Source organism: Sapajus apella, unplaced genomic scaffold (genome assembly GCF_009761245.1).
Source record: "Sapajus apella isolate SASKATOON/1434 unplaced genomic scaffold, GSC_monkey_1.0 scaffold22, whole genome shotgun sequence".
In the NCBI taxonomy this organism is placed as follows: domain Eukaryota; kingdom Metazoa; phylum Chordata; class Mammalia; order Primates; family Cebidae; genus Sapajus; species Sapajus apella.
The window spans coordinates 20,326,961-20,345,985 of NW_022436962.1; the positions used below are offsets into that span (position 1 = coordinate 20,326,961).

General features: G+C 36.2%; 1 protein-coding gene across 2 annotated transcripts in view; it reads right to left on the reverse strand.

Moving 5' to 3' along the window:
* Positions 1–19,025, reverse strand: part of GPATCH2 (G-patch domain containing 2) — a 198,000-nt gene that overhangs the window by 72,391 nt on the left and 106,584 nt on the right. For both annotated transcript variants that reach the window (XM_032289247.1, XM_032289246.1), the window contains one exon: positions 10,164–10,231. In XM_032289247.1, the coding sequence (XP_032145138.1) occupies positions 10,164–10,231 (68 nt within the window). The remainder of the gene's footprint in view (positions 1–10,163; positions 10,232–19,025) is intronic.

The window sequence follows — 19,025 nt, forward strand, 5'->3', positions numbered from 1 at the left end:
GTGCAAATCTCCAAGTGCTTTCTATCTCTATAAATTGGCTGAAATCTCTAATCTGCTGAAGTGTCCCTTCTTGGTCATTGCATGTTTATATCTTTTTTCTTCTTTCTAGTGGGATGTAGGTAGGAAACATAAAAATAAATGTTCAGAGCAGCAAACAACTCAAGAGACAGTAGTATCACTGAGGCCATGAAGAAATGCTTTAAGAAGGGAGTGGTCATTGGTGTTAAATATAGAGAAATCAAGTCTGACAGGAACTGAGAAAACACAACTGGAGGGGTCACTAATGAACTGTTCCAGAGAAGTTTCTAGAAAGTGATGTGGGAAGAAATCAGGATTATAATAACATGGTAGGGTACAGAAGAAGGGACTATACTGTAATCTGCTCTTTCTAGAAGTTTGGCTTTCAAAGTATGAGAGAGAAAAATCACGTTAAGTTAAAGAAAATTAAAGGGGAGGTTGAATAATGTAGTAGATGATGAAAGAAGCTTTTGGAAAGGAAACAAAAAATTCCTTTCAATCAAAAGCACAGGTTTTAGCCTCGGACAGGAGAAGAGAGATCTTTTCCTCTAAGACTAGGAAAAAGTTATTTCGGTAAGTTTATCTAAATTAAATAGCAGTCTTAATGAGTCTAAAGAACATAGGTAGTGAATATAAGATTTTAAAAAGCTGAAAGACTATTAGGTTGTGGTAAGAAAATGATATGATATCATTCAAAATTTCAGAGCTCTATTAGTTCTGAGTGATGGTTATATTTAAGAGTAGCCAGGGGAGCTACTTAAGCAGCAGTCAGATGAAGGTTGTATTCCAGGAGTAAAATAAACTGTGCTAAGTGCCAGCATCTATTATTCCATCCAATCATTGCCATGGCTCTGCTGGTCATAGGAGTACCTAACATGCACTGAGCCCTTACTAAGGCCATTTAATACTTAAACTACTCTGGGGGTATTTACTATTATCATTCAATAAATAAACAGGCTCAGAAAGATTAAGAAGTTTGACAAAGTTTTCATAACTAAGCAGCAGAGTGAGAATTCAGTGAGGTCTCCTGATTCCAAAGCCCACGTCCCTTCTAACTATTACACATGTCACCAATTAGGGTAGCTGAAGTTGATGCAGGAAAGGAAGACTAATTCAACCGCCAAAGTCCTGTATGAATGAGGGCAAACAAGGAAGGCAGATGGTAGTATGAACCTCAAACAAGAAAAAAAAAATTGACCCAGAAGCAAAAAGGGAATAATCTGGAAGGGGTAATGATGTGGTAGGAAAATGGTGACCTCTGTGTCCTAGGGTTCATACGAATGAGAGGAGGTGAATGACTTCCTTCTCTGGGCAGCCTGTTGAACTCACCCTGGCTGATGGGGATGCTTCCTCTTCCAAACTCCCAATGTCTCTGCCCGTATCTCCACTAAAGCTGTTATATTCATATACTGCAGTTGATTATTTATCCTAATAATACATCAGAGGTCCTTGAGAAAAGGATAACGATAACAACACTAACAGAAATAGTGGTAGTAGCGGTAGAAAATGTGACAGAAGTAGTAATCAAAGTTGCAGTAAAAGCACTATCACCACGCAATGAATGTTAGTTGTGTGCTGGGTATCATTCTCATGGCCATACATGCATTATCTCATTCAATTCTTACCACAACTTTTTGAAATAGTCCTATTACCATTCAAGCTCACATAGCTAGCAAGTACTGGAATCAGAATTTGAATTCAGTCTGTCTTGTATTTGCAACCATACACTTCCCCTTCATTGCCTTCAAGTATGATCATGGCGGTGGGGGCGGGGGGGATGGTGGAAGGGTTGGTTTACTTTTTCTTTCTTTCTTGTAGCAGAAATGTATAGGATTTCATGGGAAGTCAATTAATATTACATCTAGACAAAAGGACAAAATCAACTTCAAGATTCTTAACTGAGGCCTCCTAAAAATGTGCTTTTCAGAACGAAAGAGCTATTGCAACGTAAAATGTGGATTTTTATTGCTAGAGATAAGTTTCTGTTTTTGGACTTAGAAGCATAATTTTAATTTAATAGCAGGTCTAGTATATATAAAATGATCTAAATGTGTGCTGAAATGTGGATTTTTATTGCTAGAGATAAGTTTCTGTTTTTGGACTTAGAAGCATAATTTTAATTTAATAGCAGGTCTAGTATACATAAAATGATCTAAATCTGTGCTGTCCAATATGGTAGCCACTAGCCATATGGCTATTTAAATTTAATTAATTAATTAATTAATTTTTATTTTTATTTTCGAGACAGAGTCTTGCTCTGTTTCCCTGGCTGGAGTGCAGTGGCACAATCTAGGCTCACTGTAACCTCTGCCTCCTGGGTTCAGGCAATTCTCCTGCCTCAGCATCCTAACTAGCTGGGATTACAAGCATGTGCCACCATGCCGGCTAATTTTTGTATTTTTGCAGAAACAAGGGTTCACCATGTTGGCCAGGCTGGTCTGGAACTCCTGACCTCAAGTGATCCTCCCACCTCGGCTTAAATCAAAATTAATGTTAAAAATTAAGTTTCTTAATTGCAATAGCTACATTTCAAGTGCTGAAGACATACGAGGTTTAATAACTACCATATTGGGCAGTGAAGATATAGAATATTTTCATTACTGTAAAGAGTTCTTCTGTTAGATAACACTAGTCTAAGTAGATTATCAGTAAATACATGAATTGACTTTGGAAATAGTATACAATCTTCTATACTGACAGTTTCCCTGTGAACCATAACTACGTTATTGAAGAGACTTGCAAGTATGAAAAACTATATGCAAGAGAGGAGGGAGGGGGACAGAGAAGTAGAAATATGCACCAAACTCCTAACCCAATATACTATTACAGGGCTTCATAGATCGAGATATGGAAATAAAAATTACGGCAAGACTATAGAGTATTAAGAAGCCACGTGGCTAGGTAAGAACAGATTTTGGTAGCAATTACAACCAGGATGTCAAAAGGCAAATAGGGCACATCTGTCAATGTAGAAATTGACAGGGAGGGCCGGGCGCGGTGGCTCACGCCTGTAATCCCAGCACTTTGGGAGGCCGAGGCGGGTGGATCACGAGGTCAAGAGATCGAGACCATCCTGGTCAACATAGTGAAACCCCGTCTCTACTAAAAATACAAAAAATCAGCTGGGCATGGTGGCGCATGCCTGTAATCCCAGCTACTCAGGAGGCTGGGGCAGGAGAATTGCCTGAACCCAGGAGGCGGAGGTTGCGGTGAGCCGAGATCGCGCCATTGCACTCCAGCCTGGGTAACAAGAGCGAAACTCCGTCTCAAAAAAAAAAAAAAAAATAAAAAAGAAATTGACAGGGAGTTCATTCACACCAAGTGAACAATAAATAAACAAAAGCAAACCAAAACCTTAAGTGGCTTCCCAAACACTCTTAGGCGAAAGGATCTTTAACATGACCTACTAGGCGTGGCATCATGTGCTCCTTGCCGACCCTTCTCTGGTCTCATCACACACTACATGCTTTTCCTTCATATATTATGCTCAATCTGCTTTAGCACTCCTTTAGCTTCTTGAACACAACATGTATTATTTTCTCTGCTTGAAATGCTCTTCTTGCCACCAGTTAGTTCACTTAGATCTTAGAGATCTCGTTAGTCTTCCCCATCTCAGTGTTTAGTTCAAATTCAATTTTTACAAGTTCTTCTTTAGAGTGCTTAGCTCAGTGTATAATAATGCGTTTATGTGTCAGTATATAATTATACATTTGTGTGCGTGCTTACTAATCTCTATTATTTCTATCACATTGTGAGTAACGTGAGAACTGCAAAAACTGTGATCATGTCGTCTTATCCATTACTGTATACTCAGTACCTAGTACGCCTTCATAAATACCTTCTGAATGAATGGACAAATGAATGACTTGAGATACTAGATGGAGATTCATCAACTATAGTTGCTATGCTATTCTATATGAAGGTAAAAGAATGACAACACGGGGCTGTGTGATCTTTTAAGATTCTTTGGCTGGGTACGGTGGCTCACGCCTGTAATCCCTGCACTTTGGGAGGGCGAGGCGGGCGGATCACGAGGTCAAGATATCGAGCCCATCCTGGCCAACATGGTGAAAGCCTGTCTCTACTAAAAATACAAAAATTAGCCGGGCATCGTGGCATGCGCCTGTAGTCCCAGCTACTCGGGAGGCTGAGGCAGGAGAATTGCTTGAACCCGGGAGGCAGAGGTTGCAGTGAGCTGAGTTCGCGCCACTGTACTCCAGCCTGGCGACAGAGTGAGACTGTCTCAGAAAAAAAAAAAAGATTCCTTTGGGTTCTTATGTCCTATGGACTAGAAGACCAGGATGTTAAAGATATTCCTCACTCAAAATAACATGCTCTATGTAACAAAAAGTCAACTCTAAAACTATGCTAAAGAGGCCGTACTAAAACTTTATTTCTTGTATTAAACTATGAATGTAAATTCAGGACATTCAGCCTGGTGTGGGTACTAAATCAGAAAGAGCTAAGTTTGGATACAGGCTCTGGCACTTACTGGTTAGGTGAATTCTGGCAAATTATTTTTATTTTCTGAGTCTCAGTTTCTCCCTCATGCATGAAATAAAATTAACCACTCTCAGTATTTGGAAGGCCGAAGACAACACTAAGAAACTGGCAGATGGTGTTTAAAATAAATACTAATTTTCTTCCCCTAACAGTACAATGGAATATAGTAATCTGCAAACCTTCATTCCGTAAGTTTTAACACACAATGATTACCTTTTAATTTCTAAATGCTTATAAAAAAACAAGTGCTAAAGAATATTTCTTATACGCTAACAGGGTTAGCATGTTAATGAACAATTAATACAGGCTCAATACATTTGTCTTTTTGATTGACTATGGTTGAGTGGTGTGGAATGTGTGACTTTAGAAAAGTCAAATTATCTATAAAATGTGGTCTAATACCTACTATCACTACTTGAGAAAGGGAGTAAAAATATTAAAAGCAGTGGTGCATGCGAAAATTGTCTCAAAAATAAAATGCAGTGTGTAATATAAAGTATCTATCATCTTCATCGTCATCATCGTTTTGAAACGTTTCATGCCTAGTTCAATAATATTTCTGTATTTTACCTAAGTACCTTATAAAAACATCTTATATAAGAAAGGACTGTTACTATAACCATATTTATTCTATAAATAAAATTAAGACATGTAAGCTAAATGACTTACCCATGGGAATCACAATAAATCAGAGGAGGAATTGATCTGTATTTCTTATTTAGCTCAATCTAGAGTTAAAGATACTTCCACTATAAAGCAATAGATGCTAAATTTCAAAGTGTAAAAGTATTCCCAATGAACATAACCTTTAATCCAGGCAAATCTTGCTTTAAGCAAACTCGATATTTACACAAAAGATAAAATAAGGGGTGAGTATTTGCTTTATAAAGGAATTCATCATAGGATTATAATGAGTTACCCATGTGCATTTAAAATAAGTTTGATTTACATACAATTCCTCAGGTAAATATCCTCTACTTATAACAGAAATAAGAGTTAAATATATCAATTGCACAATCGATTGATAAGTCATATTTATCTCTATTTAAAAGCAAGTATATCATAGGTGACTGGAAAAAGAAACGAAAAATTTCTGGAACCATTTACAGAGTACATAAAAGGAGGCAGAATTAATAAGAAGTAACTCTATTTTTATGCTTACATATATTTTTAATGTAGTCATATATTAATTTTATTTTTAACATTTTAATATTTGTAGATTTAATAAGTCAATAGAATAATTAAAAGAGAATTTCAAAACTTAGGTTACTTTTACTGAGAAATTAGATACTAATTTCCCTGCTTTAGCTGGATTGAAGCTCTTGTCTTTTTTTGTGTGTAGCTCTCTAGTAATCTTAGTCAATATTTCATTTCACTGTGCTACATATTTCTGAATAAAAGAAACCTATCATATATTAATTATTGGATTTAAATATAGTAACGTATTATACATTAATGATTGGACTTTAAACATAGTAATATGTTTTCCAAGGAAATAATTACTAGATGGTATTTAAAACAATTCATACATTGTTGTTATTTTATTAAAATGATTGCATTTTCATAATCACGACACTCTGAAAGACTTTTTAGTATCTGTCTTCAAAAATAAGACTGCAGTCCAGCATGGTAGCTGACATCCATAATCCGAGCACTTTGGGGGATGAGGCGGGTGGATCACTTGAGATCAGGAGTTTGAGACCAGCCTGGCTAACATGGCGAAACCCAAAGATTAGGATTGGTAGGGGTGTCTTTTTTTTCTAAAGAAGAAGAAAGGCAACTGGGAAAAATAAGAACCAGCAAAATAACCAGGGCTGATAATTTCTAGGAACAACATTTATAAATGGAAGCAAGGGATTTGAAAATTTACTCCCTTAAAACTAATGGTGACCATGATTCTGCTAGAAATTATTTGCTTATCCTGAGGGTATGAACACCTTAGTTTTTCTACTATGAGATGCTGAATCTGAAACTAAGAGTCAGTTTCACGTATCTGACTCAGGGAGTAAGCGGAATGGAAGAAGGGTAACAGGCAGTACAGAACCACTTATTCCAGCTAGGAAGCTGGGGAAGCATATAAAACTCTCTGGCCGGAATGGATACTGGCCATACACCTTCTGTTAAAGGACCTGATAGGAAAATTTCAGGTATTGGGTTTTTCTCCTACAGCAATAAAAGAGACAAGCTGAAGTAAAATGGAGTCAGTTTTAAAGCAGGCAGGCAGGCCAGTCCCGAGAACATCAACCTATGGAAACGAATCTGAAAGTCTGTGTGTGTGGGGGGCGGTGTGTGTGTGTGTGGGGTGTGTGTGTGTGTGTGTGTGTGTGTCTATACAAAGTTGCCTGTATACTTATTTATGGAAAAGAAAATTCCCATGATGTGGTGTCCTCTCCCTTCTCCCTACCAAGAGTGGGGTCCTAAGAGATCTCCCCTCATTGGCCCTACATAGGTAAGGGATGGGCCTGAGGAAAGGGATGAAAATACAGTCTTGCTAAATGAGCCTATAAAATATAATCAAGGCCAAGCATGCTGGCTCACGGCTGTAATCCCAACACTTTGGGAGGTGGAGGTGGCAGGATTACTTGAGCCCAGGAATTCAAGATTAGCCTGGGCAACATAGGGAGACTGCCATCTCTACCAAAAAAAAAAAAAAAAAAAATCAGCCAGGTATGGTGGCCCGTGCTTGTAGTCCCAGCTACTTGTGAAGCTGAGGCCAGAGGATCACTTGAGCCTGGGAGGTGGGCCATGGCTATCAAGGCTGCAGTGGGCCATGACAGTGATTGCACCATTGCATTACAGCCTGGGCAACAGAGCAAGACCCTGTCTAGAAAAATAAATCAATAAAACAAAATACAATCTAAATTGAATGAAAGTCTTAGAATTAGGGAATTACCATGGGGAAAATCACATTTGGAACCCCTAAACGGAACAGGCTGTGGCACAAAAGTTAGATTTAACAAGCAAAATGACACATGCCTATGGCTCTAGTCTAAACCTTCCTGAATACCTCTCGGTTCGATTTCTCTGACAAAAAGCGTGAGCCTGCTGACAAAGATTTCCTAAAGATCTATACCCACCTGCCGGAGGCCATTGTTTTGAACCGCCTCAGGACAGAAGCCATTAAACTAAGGAGAGTAAGAGTAGAGGAAGAACGTCAAGGCCAGCAGCATTTGCTGGCATGAAATTGCAGCAACAAACACAACATAAACCCCTGTATTTTTTGATGGATTGCTAGTGCTGAAATAAACAAACAACTCGAGTCTGTGACTGTTTAGTTCCTAAGGCAGATGACAAACCCCTGACTTTCATAACAAGAAATGGGCTGATAAAACTGTGCAGTACCGTGTAAGGCACCTGCTGCAATGAACGTATCAGCTGAGATCTTCAGAGGAAGAAGAACAAATTAGCTTCTCCAAGAGAAAACAGAAAGAATTGCCTGCCAAACTGGATATACGTATTGTGGCATGGTGAGTATTAAGTATCCCATTCCCTGAATGGGAGCTTTTGTTAAAACAGGCCGGGCGCGGTGGCTCACGCCTGTAATCCCAGCACTTTGGGAGGCCGAGGCGGGTGGATCACGAGGTCAAGAGATCGAGGCCATCCTGGTCAATATGGTGAAACCCCATCTCTACTAAAAATACAAAAAATCAGCTGGGCATGGTGGCGCGTGCCTGTAATCCCAGCTACTCAGGAGGCTGAGGCAGGAGAATTGCCTGAACCCAGGAGGCGGAGGTTGCGGTGAGCCGAGATCGCGCCATTGCACTCCAGCCTGTGGAACAAGAGCGAAACTCCGTCTCAAAAAAAAAAAAACAAAAAAAAAAAACAGCCTACCTTAGGCTGGCTCACACCTGTGTAATCCCAGCACTTTCGGCGGCTGAGGTGGGTCGATCGCCTGATGTCAGGAATTCAAGACCAGCCTGGCCAACATGGGGAAACCCTGTCTCTACTAAAAATACAAAAACTAGCCGAGCATGGTGGAAGGCTACTGTAATCCCAACTACTTGGGAGGCTGAGGCAGGAGAATTGCTTGAACCTGGGAGGTGGGGGTTGCAGTGAGCTGAGATTGTGCCATTTGCACTCTAGCCTGGGTTACAAGAGCAAGACTTCAGACTTTGTCTCGAAAAAAAAAAAAAAAAAAAAAAGAGAAAGAAATAGCCCCTTCTCCACAATTCTATAGTCTATGCATGCACTTTGAATTTATAGGCCACTATAAGATTATGATATCATTTTGCTATATCTGAACAATAATTTCTAATTTATATTTGTTAAGTAGTGGATTTTAAAAAATAGAAACTAACGGATCCTAATATGATTGATTGCCACAAAAAATTATTCAATAATTAATTCATGTCTTCCCATATTTTATGGCCTTTCTAAAAGTTCAAATTTGCAGGAGATATATGGTATTGATCAAAAATATATAACTTGTTAAGCTTTTCCAGCAAAGATGTATTTACAGATAGAATTAACCCCTGGAAATTCAGCAATAATTTACCAAAGTCAAAGCCACAACTATTTGGCTTTTAAAAATTATGTAGTAAAGTAGTCTCCCTTTTGCTGCTAAATGGAAATACATTCTGGTTGTTTCACATCTCTTTATATTATTACCAAGTACTTGGCAACAGCAGAAAGTAGAGAAGTAATGAAAAACAGTCTTTTTATGTTCTTTTTTTTTTTTTTTTAGAGATGGGAGTCTCACTCTGTTTCCCAGGCTGAAGGACAGTGGAGTGATCTTGGCTCACTGCAACATCCGCCTCCTGGGTTCAAGTGATCTCCTGTCTCATCCTCCCAAGTAGCTGGGACTACAGGCATGCACCATTACACTCAACTAATTTTTGTATTTACGGTAGAGATCGGGTTTCGCAATATGTTGGCCTCACTGGTCTTGTACGCCTGACCTCAGGTGATCTGCTCGCCTTAGCCTCCCAAAGTGCTGGGATTATAGGCATGAGACACCATGCCTGGCCCAAGAAAACCAGTCTCTCACTTTTTTTTTTTTTGTCCTGAGACAAAGTCGCACTCTGCTGCCCATGTTGGAGTTCAGTGATGTGATCTCAGCTCACTGAAACCTCCGCCTTTTGGGTTCAAGCAATTCTCCTGCCTCAGAGTAGCTGGGATTACAGGTGTATACCACCACACATGGCTAATTTTTTTATTTTTATTAGAGATGTATTCACCATGTTGGTCAGGCTGGTTTCAAACTCCTGACCTTAGGTGATCAGCCTGCCTCAGCCTCCCAAAGTGCTGGGATTATAGGCGTGAGCCACCATACCTGGCTTTTTACTCTTCATTTTAGTATTTTAGAAGGGTTGGGATAGAGAATAAAGATGGAGGAGTAAGAGAGCTTCATGCTACTCAATGTAATGAAAATTTAAATTTTTTAAGATAACACATGAATTTCAATAATGCATGAATTTCAAATTCAATCACAAATAACAGAATAACTATATTTAAAAATCCCCATTTAAATTTTGTCATGGTTTTCATTTAAATTATTTTTACATTATTAACAATGGTAAATGATACTCTTTTTAAAAGTAGGCACAAATTAGATCAGCTTTACAAGTAGTAGCTAATAATTTCCCAAATGAGCTAAAAGTAGAATACTCCAGTAAGGTTATATAAACACATTGAGTACTCACTCACGGTGATGAGAATCTGGAGAAAAATGAACCATTCTCTTGTTACCCACTGGGCCGGGAGTGGATACCTACAGGGAGATTTAAACAGAAAAAACAAATTTCAGATTTGTTTATAAAAAGACCATGGATAATAGTGATATATCCATTTGAGAACATTACTCTAAAATGGAGAATACAAGATTTTCAAACCTCAGGCAACATTGCTTAGATTAAAAGTATGATTTAATTCCTGAGGAGAAAACTCAACTTGTTTTGGTCTAATATATTTCCTCTGCTAGATTTTTAAGACTATTTTAAAAGAATCTTGGCTGGGCAAAGTGGCTCACACCGGCAATCCTGGCACTTTGAGAGGCTGAGGCAGGTAGATCACCTGAGGTCAGGAGTTCGAGACCAGCCTGGCCAACATGGTGAAAACCCATCTCTGCTGAAAATACAAAAATTAGCCGGGCATAGTGGCATGCACCTGTAGTCTCAGCTACTTGGGAGTCTGAGGCAGCAGAATCGCTTGTGTCCAGGAGGCAGAGGCTTGCCACTGCACTCCAGCCTGGGTGTAAGAGCAAGACTCTGTCTCTCAAAAAAATCAAAATAAAAAAATTCTTTAAAAAAGAGAATCTTTGCAATAGTGTAAATATCCTTTTAAGAATCACAAACCAGTGACTTCTTATGTGAAAAAAAAATGTTTAATTAGATCAGTGTTAAACAGATATTTCTGAGGACCAATGTATTTGTAGCTAGTTCCTAAATATAAATACTTTAACATGTATTATAACACATACATTTAAATATATACAAAAACTTAGATCAAAGAAGTAGTGAGCAGCCCCTTTCATGGTTTCCCCGAAAACATAGGAGTCATCTGTATATTTACATAGCACAGATGTAATTTCATCTAAGAGAGTAATATTTTCACTCCTGTATTTCTAAATAAAATTTAAAATCTGAAGTAAGCTACTCCTATGGTTTTTTAAAATTTCACAACTTTCTTATCGTATAGATAGTTCTCAAAGGGAATACAGCACTGCACAAGAATGAATCTATCAATCACAATTGACAAGGCATACATTTACAGCAAAAGGTTTTAAGTTATGCTCCATTGTAATAAAAAAATCCCGCTGTAATTATAGAAATGCCATTTATATGGAATAGGAGGGAAAAGCATGGAAAAGCAATAAAATTCCTTTTAAAAAAAACCCTAACATTTTCAAAACCTTATTTTTTCTTGTATCACTTGGGTTACACGGAAGCCAATATATACTCAGAAATTCCAAGAAATGCAAATATTGCAAATGTGCACAGATGATGACATTAATAACCCTATGGTTTGAGCACCACAGGTAAACATGTGGCCCAACTCCAGGACTACATCCTGCATTCATCTCAAAATGAGGTTTTCATGCTATTCCAGTGGGTATCCCTGGAATACAGTAATCCATTTTCTACACTGTGGCTATGAGAAAAGCCGACTGTGCCTATGTCATGCTTTGTTAGAGCTTCATGATCACATTATCTCATGGTGGACCTGACACTTTTATTCAGTTTACAGTATGTTCTATGTACAGGCAACTTATTTCCTTTGCCAAGGCTGCTGACAACCTCTTCCACACTATATTAATCTTGTTTACTGACTTTATCTTGGTACAAATATCAGAAAACTAAACTTTTTATCTCAGAGAAAAAATAAACAATGTGTTGACAGAAGCAGAAGCTATTTTCAGGACTAAAATTGCTTGTTTACCTGAAGCTATACTTATGGAAAAACGTTTAAGTCTTGCTCTGGTATGAAATACATAATCTGAAATTTAATAAGTAAAGAAATTTCACATACACCCATGTGATAAATTGCCTGATGAAAACAAAGCAACTGAATACAATAAAACAGAATTTATAGCTAATTTATACCATCATACAAATGTAAGCTTTCAATCTAGTCAGAAATAATCATACCATCTATTTCTCAGCAATCATATATATGTGTAAAAAAACTGTAAGTTCAATTCAATTGCAGCAAATAACCCACAAAAGATTTACAGTTTCAAGTGTAGATATTTAAATGATTTTACATTATTTACTTAGTACATGATCCTTTTAAAAAAGGTGACTATCCTTTATTGTTATTTTAAGTCAATTTTTGTTTTACTTTAAAGATGTGCAAAAATAGGCAGAGTGAAAAAAATTTTTTTAATGAAATAAATCAACATACGATGATCTCTTCAGGGTCAATGTCAGTGGTCTGCCTCAGGAGTAAAACATTCTTACAATGGGAACCTTTTGCCACTGTGGCAACTAAACACACTTACCTAAAATTTGAGAATAATATCTTTAATAGAGAATTGAGCTTATGGAAAGCAGTGTTATATTGAAGTTTCAGTGGATTTTAAACTTTAAAACATGTTTAATCTGATTATTAGGAGAATACTTCAAAATATTATAAAATTTCAAGGAGCATGTTTAAGGAATTCTTCTAAAAGTTTCTGTCTTATTAATTCAGGATAGAAAATAATCTTTATAAAAATAAAATGAAGTAATTTTAATATCAGATCAAAGTGCTAATTTCTAGCAAACAATTAAGTATGGTGATTGTTTTCTTCTCCAAAACACATGCCTCCTAGTGATTTTGGAAATGTCTTAGAAGTCACAAATTATAAGAAGTTGTTTCACTTTAAATATCTACAAGATACCCACATAGTAAAGTTTATTAGTAAGAAAAATACATTTTATTCCATAAGATTAGATAGGAAACAGGTATTCTGTTTTTCATGAGAAACAGAATCTCCAAAATCCAATTCTTATAATTGCCAAATCTCTGGAGACAATCATTTATGTAATTAGCCAATATTTAGTGATGATAACCATAGGCATAACATTACATGCCCTGAATTCTTATGATTCATTTGTTAAATATTGCTATGTAAATAATGACTACAATCCTAAATAAAGCAGATGTATTTCTTCTTATTAGATGCTTATCACACAAAGTCTTAAGAAGTTTCTAGAAAATATAACTTTTGTGTCACAATTTTAAAAGATCACATGGGTCTTAGATTTTGCTGCTGTTTAAAAATTATCAGTCTCAGGAAATAGGAATGTAGTAGCAAGAAATTAAAATTTAACACCAGTTACACAAGTATCACTATCAATTCAGAAGGTCAATATGTACCAATATATTGGAAATTCTCCTAAATGATCAATTATCAATGACAAATTATCTGTTCTCTGAAGGTTATTGTACAAACTGAAAGCAATTTCATATTCTTTTTTCCCTGATATATTGACACCAATTTTACAATTATCCTCAAAAGATAAAAAGTTGGTTTAATATCTCCTTTTCATTTACTTTTGTCGTTACCAAACCCAATGCATGCCATACTATATTTCTACAATTACATAGCTGAACAAATAATTTCCCAAATCAGGTAAACTTATCTGAGACACAAGAGTCTTGTAAGATTAATACAGAGGCCATTCAATATCGATGATATCTGATTTATAAATGATTAAGATTCCTTCGGTAAATTAATGAATGTTCATGTCCACACATAAGGACAAGAAACCATCATCGTTTCTTCTCTCCCTCTAGTATAGCAGGTCCCCTTTCAATTTTACTCTGCTTTTAACTGTATTTTATTTCCCTTCCAAATGCTACTCTGCTTCAGTGCCCACACTGACAAACACTTATGTTGGCAAGCTGCCATTCAAAAGAAGGCCTTTCAATTTTGTGAGGACTGGTCAATCAAATCCCCCTGGCCTCCAGGCTGTAGGGAGGCATTGCTTAAGCCTCTGGACCAGTTTGCCAAGATCCAGAGGTTTCTGGCTTTTCTTAGGGCAATTATTAATTTGACTCAACATCTTTGAAGAAAGAAACAACACTAAAGTAAAATAATATTCTAACCTTTTACAAGAATTCATTTTAATTAATAGACATTAAAATAAATGTTTTGGATGTTTATCTCTTATCCCCATACAGAAGAATAAAGGAAGATTGTTCAAAAGCATTTCCAATGAGCGCACCTTTGTTTTATATTCACGTTTTAAAAGTTATATTACAAGATAGTTGGAGGAATGGATAAAATATTTCATTGTGTCATCTATTCTTATAATATTACAGAATGGTCACAATTCACAAAAAGCACCATCTATTTGGGCATGAGAAACATATTCAAGAAAATAACATTGAAATTACTTTTAAAGCAACATACAAACATGTAAAAATTACTTTAGAACTGCTTTTAAAACAAATACAAAAAGTGATAATTCAAGGAGCATAAATCGGATATCATTTATAAGATTAAAAGGAAACAAAGTAGTTATCTGATTTAAGAGGAATAAAGAGGAAAAAAATCACCTCTAAGAAGGGAGTTGGATGCAATTTATCTCCCCCTGCTCCAATCCATCTTACCAACGTGCCAAATTCAACTTTCTAAATTGCTGCTTTTCACATGTCAACTTTCTCATTCCACAGCCATCCATGGCTCTACACTGAAAGTAAAATGAAAACTAATGAGATATGCACGCAAGGCTTTCCCTAAGCTGATCCTTACCTATCTGCCAATGTGATCTAGTACCTTATGCAGCCACGGAGAGCTTCTTATTCTAAACCCAGTACTGCTTACTTGGTACAATTCAACAAATACTCACTAATAATCTAAAGCACAGATAAAATTGTGCTTAACTTTATTATATAATAAGGGATATGTGTTCCCATTCAGTTTGGTGATTTTAGTTATATTGTTACATCGAACTAATCTTTTTGATGTCTTGATAAAATCAAGTTATGGAACTCCTTTAACTCCAAGGGTGTTTTTGATTGTTGTTTTGTTTTTTAAGAACAAGAAAAATATTAGTAAATATAATTCATGTAATAATTCATATTTCATCCTCATTTGTCTAGATTTCTATTAAAGTAAAACTGTGTTTATATAGCAGGCCAGGAAAAATCCTCATCACTGGCTACAAGAAATGAAAAAATTGGTGCATAAGAAATATATACCATAAAAATTAGAACATCTAATGTATGTCTGGTAATATGTCTAATGCTAGGGAGAAGTCACTAGAAATCCTTATCTGTTTTAGTTTCAGACAATGTCCTCCTAGAAGGAATATTCAGGAAGGAAGATGATCCATTCCTGAGGACAACTGAATTACTGGAGAGTTCAAAACTGTTGTTGAAAATTACTAAATTTATAGAATATAACTCAGTTTTCCAATGGAGAAAATGCCTCAAAGTTTGGAATTTTATAAAATCTAATAATGGTACAAAAAGGCATGCCAGGTTCTTATCATTCATATGTTTAAAAATACCAATATTCACGAACAATCTTGCTCTTATCGGCAGAGCTCACAATGCATGGCTTTTAGGGAAAAACTTTGAACTAAGACCTATGTGGTATTTACTATTCATAGCCTTCATGTTATCTAAATTATAGTACAGTGGGTGAAACTGATTATTTTTAGTCTTTATTATTTTTATTTTTTTGTTTGTTTCCCTGTAGGGGAAAAATTACTAGGTGGTAAATAGGAAAATTTAGTTTTCCTATTTGTTAGACAAAGTTAAAATAAAAGTCCTGGCCAGGCACAGTGGATCACGCCTGTAATCCCAACTCTTTGGGAGGCCGAGGCGGGCGGATCACGAGGACGAAAGATGGAGACCATCCTGGTCAACATGGTGAAACCCTGTCTCTACAAAAAATACAAAAATTAGCTGAGCGTGGTGGCACATGCCTGTAATCCCAGCTACTCTGGAGGCTGAGGCAGGAGAATCGCTTGAACCAGGGAGTCAGAGATTGCAGTGAGATGAGACTGTGCCACTACATTGCAGCCTGGTGACAGAGCAAGACTCCATCTCAAAAAAAAAAAGAGTTCTATATTGTTTGTTATGTTTTTACAAGGCAACAATAAATCCTTATTTTTATTTGTTTAAATTTATTTAAACGTATTTACTTAATTTGAGACAAGGTCTTGTTTTGTTACTCAGGTGGGAGTAGTCATAGCTTATAGCTTAATAATAACTTACTGCACCCTAAAACTCCTGGGCTTAAGCAATCCCCCTGCCTCAGCCACTGGAGCAGCTAGGACTACAGGTGCCTACCACCATGCCTAGCTACTTTTAAACATTTTGTATAGAGCTGGGATCCTGCTATATTGTGTACACTGGTCTTGAACTTCTGCCCTCAAGTAACCTCCCACCTCAGCCTCTTCTCAAGTGCTGGGATTACAGGCATGAGCTACAATGCCCAGCCACTCCTGTTCTTTATGGCTTGCTTTTCATAAACAAGGTGCCTAGAGTGAGGAAACATTATTATTCTCAAGTAATAGTGAGGAAACTAACATTTACTGAGGTGAGGGCAAATGCCCCAGACTAAAGGGACTGAATTAAGCTAGCTTTGAACCAAAATGTTCCTATTTGCCCTAGTACTTTTTCCCTTACAGGGAAACTACAAAAAATAAAAATAAAAGACAATACATCAAAACAAATGTTTTCTGTATTTGGGGATTGGTCCCAAGAGATGATAGCCTGAATCTAGAATATATTCTAGGAAAATCTTCAGTCAAGGATACTCTGGACCTTGCCTGTAACTCTGGGTAGCATGTGGGGTATTTTAAGTTTAGACAAGGCAGGGCGCGGCAGCACTAAACAGGTTTACCAGCACATGTTATAGAAGGACTAACAAGAATGAAAACCGGCTCCCCTACTAATCATTACAGCAAAAGAAGGACAACATTTACAAAGTGTACTAGCGGGGAGTAAACACTCCACGATGTGAACATGTAAGACAACTTGGGGAAAATTGGAGAAGTTAGGCTATTTTTCCTTCAAAAGCAGATAAAAATCTAAATGTGTGATTACATCTTTAAACCAGAAAGGTTTTGTTAAAACAAAAATAGCAAGAAATAAACCACAGAGAAGTACAAGGCTTGCCTTTCTATTGAGGGTTAGCCTCCCTGAGGAATCTGTACGTGTGTCGCAGGGAAGACGCTAACCTTACAGCTGCCAGCATCGCATTAAGTAGTGAATGAAGACACAGACTTCAGGTAGTTTTGAAGTAATCTTACTATATTTTCAAGTAATAGTAGCACGTATATTTCTCTAAGAAATGGCAGAATGAAAATTATACTAAACTAAGATTAGAAATACATACATATACATATAGTTATATGTATGACAACATTAGCAATTATGTTTTTAACCTAAAACTAAACAGTGTGATTGCTTTAAATCTTTATTGTAAACAATTTTCTTCCTAGTTAAAGCTAGTCAGCATTGATAATTAAGAATTTAGAATTACTGGTCTATTCAAATAATACTTCTAATTATTAAACACATAAATTCTCATTTCTGGAATACACTACTAACGAAAGATCTAAATGCTTTCACAGAAAAGATTAATCACTACATAATTCAAAAACAGATACAGCAACAACTTTTTTCATACCACCCCATGGTAATACCTTTTTTGAGTAAGAAACTATAAATTAACCAGCTCAGAAAGATGCCTAACAGTGACAGTAAAGAGTTTCACTTTGCCGTCCAGTTTTAGTAACAAGCTGTGAGTGGCCTCTACTGGCTGACCAAAGGCTTCCTAAATCCCTCATTTATAAAACTTACAATATTATGAGTGTCAAGAAAATAAGGATATGTCCACGTATGTTTACGTAAAATCCACTGTGTATAAAGATTTGTTATGAATAAATGCCTAAGTAATAAAATTTATTTAAGATGGTGTAAAAATATTTTATCATTTCATCCCACTGCTATATGCTTGGATTATATTGGCAATCTATATATCTTCTAAAATTCTAATTTACATACCATGATAATCTAAATGTGGATTTTCTTAATTCATATCAAGGCAAGTCACGTCTGCATTTAAAAATAGTTTTGGGGACTCATTCAAAACACACACACACACACACACACCCCTTCTCAAAATTAAGTGTATATTTAGGCTTGGCAAATTGACTTTGGAGGCAAACACAAAGAATTTTAAAACTTGAAATAATTTGTAATTTTAAAAAAGAGATTAATATTTTATGTAATGGTTTATGAAAATACTATCCTGGAAACATGGCAATCCAAAGCAATTTTAAAGATTTCTATATCATTGCTCCCATGTTTAGGTGGAAGTAATTTCATATTCAAAATGAAATAGCAATTAAGAAGGCAAAACGTTGCTTGTATTAGGAAATGTCAATTCAGTATTTATAATAGAGAAAAAAAACATGTTTCAATTTTTTGCTCAGGCTTTCTAATAATAAAAGCTTCCTGTGCATGGGAAAATTTGTAATTTTCATTTATCTATTTAAACATATAATTATATAACTGATTCACTTCATCCTTTACCCGATCCATTCACCTAAATATACTCTATTAAAAATTATTAGCAAATACACCTAATGATGTCAAAAGGTAACTACATTTATTTCCAAAAGTTATTGTTCCCACATCTAACAATATTCCAGTATATTTCAACCTTCATTTCAGAATTCAGTCCCATTATCTTGCCTGCTCAAAATGGTTCACAGGGTTATCTAGCTGACATATAAGATAACCCTCCATCTCACTAGACACCACTGGGATATGACACACTGACCCACAGTAAGCCCCTGTTATTATCCTGAAATATATAGCACATAAGGTAGCTCCTGCCAAGGAATTTGTTTATAAAAATCTTTTTATCTCTCTGGACATTTAAGTCATTCTTTAAAAGTAGTGTTCAACTACTTTCAAGAATTTCAGACAATGAATAAACATTCCATTTTATGTTTAATGTCTTCATTCACATTTCCCACAATTTTACCAAAGGTTGAAAAAAAAAATCACATACATAGATAGAAAATAGAAGCTGGAAAGTATTTTCTCCTTGT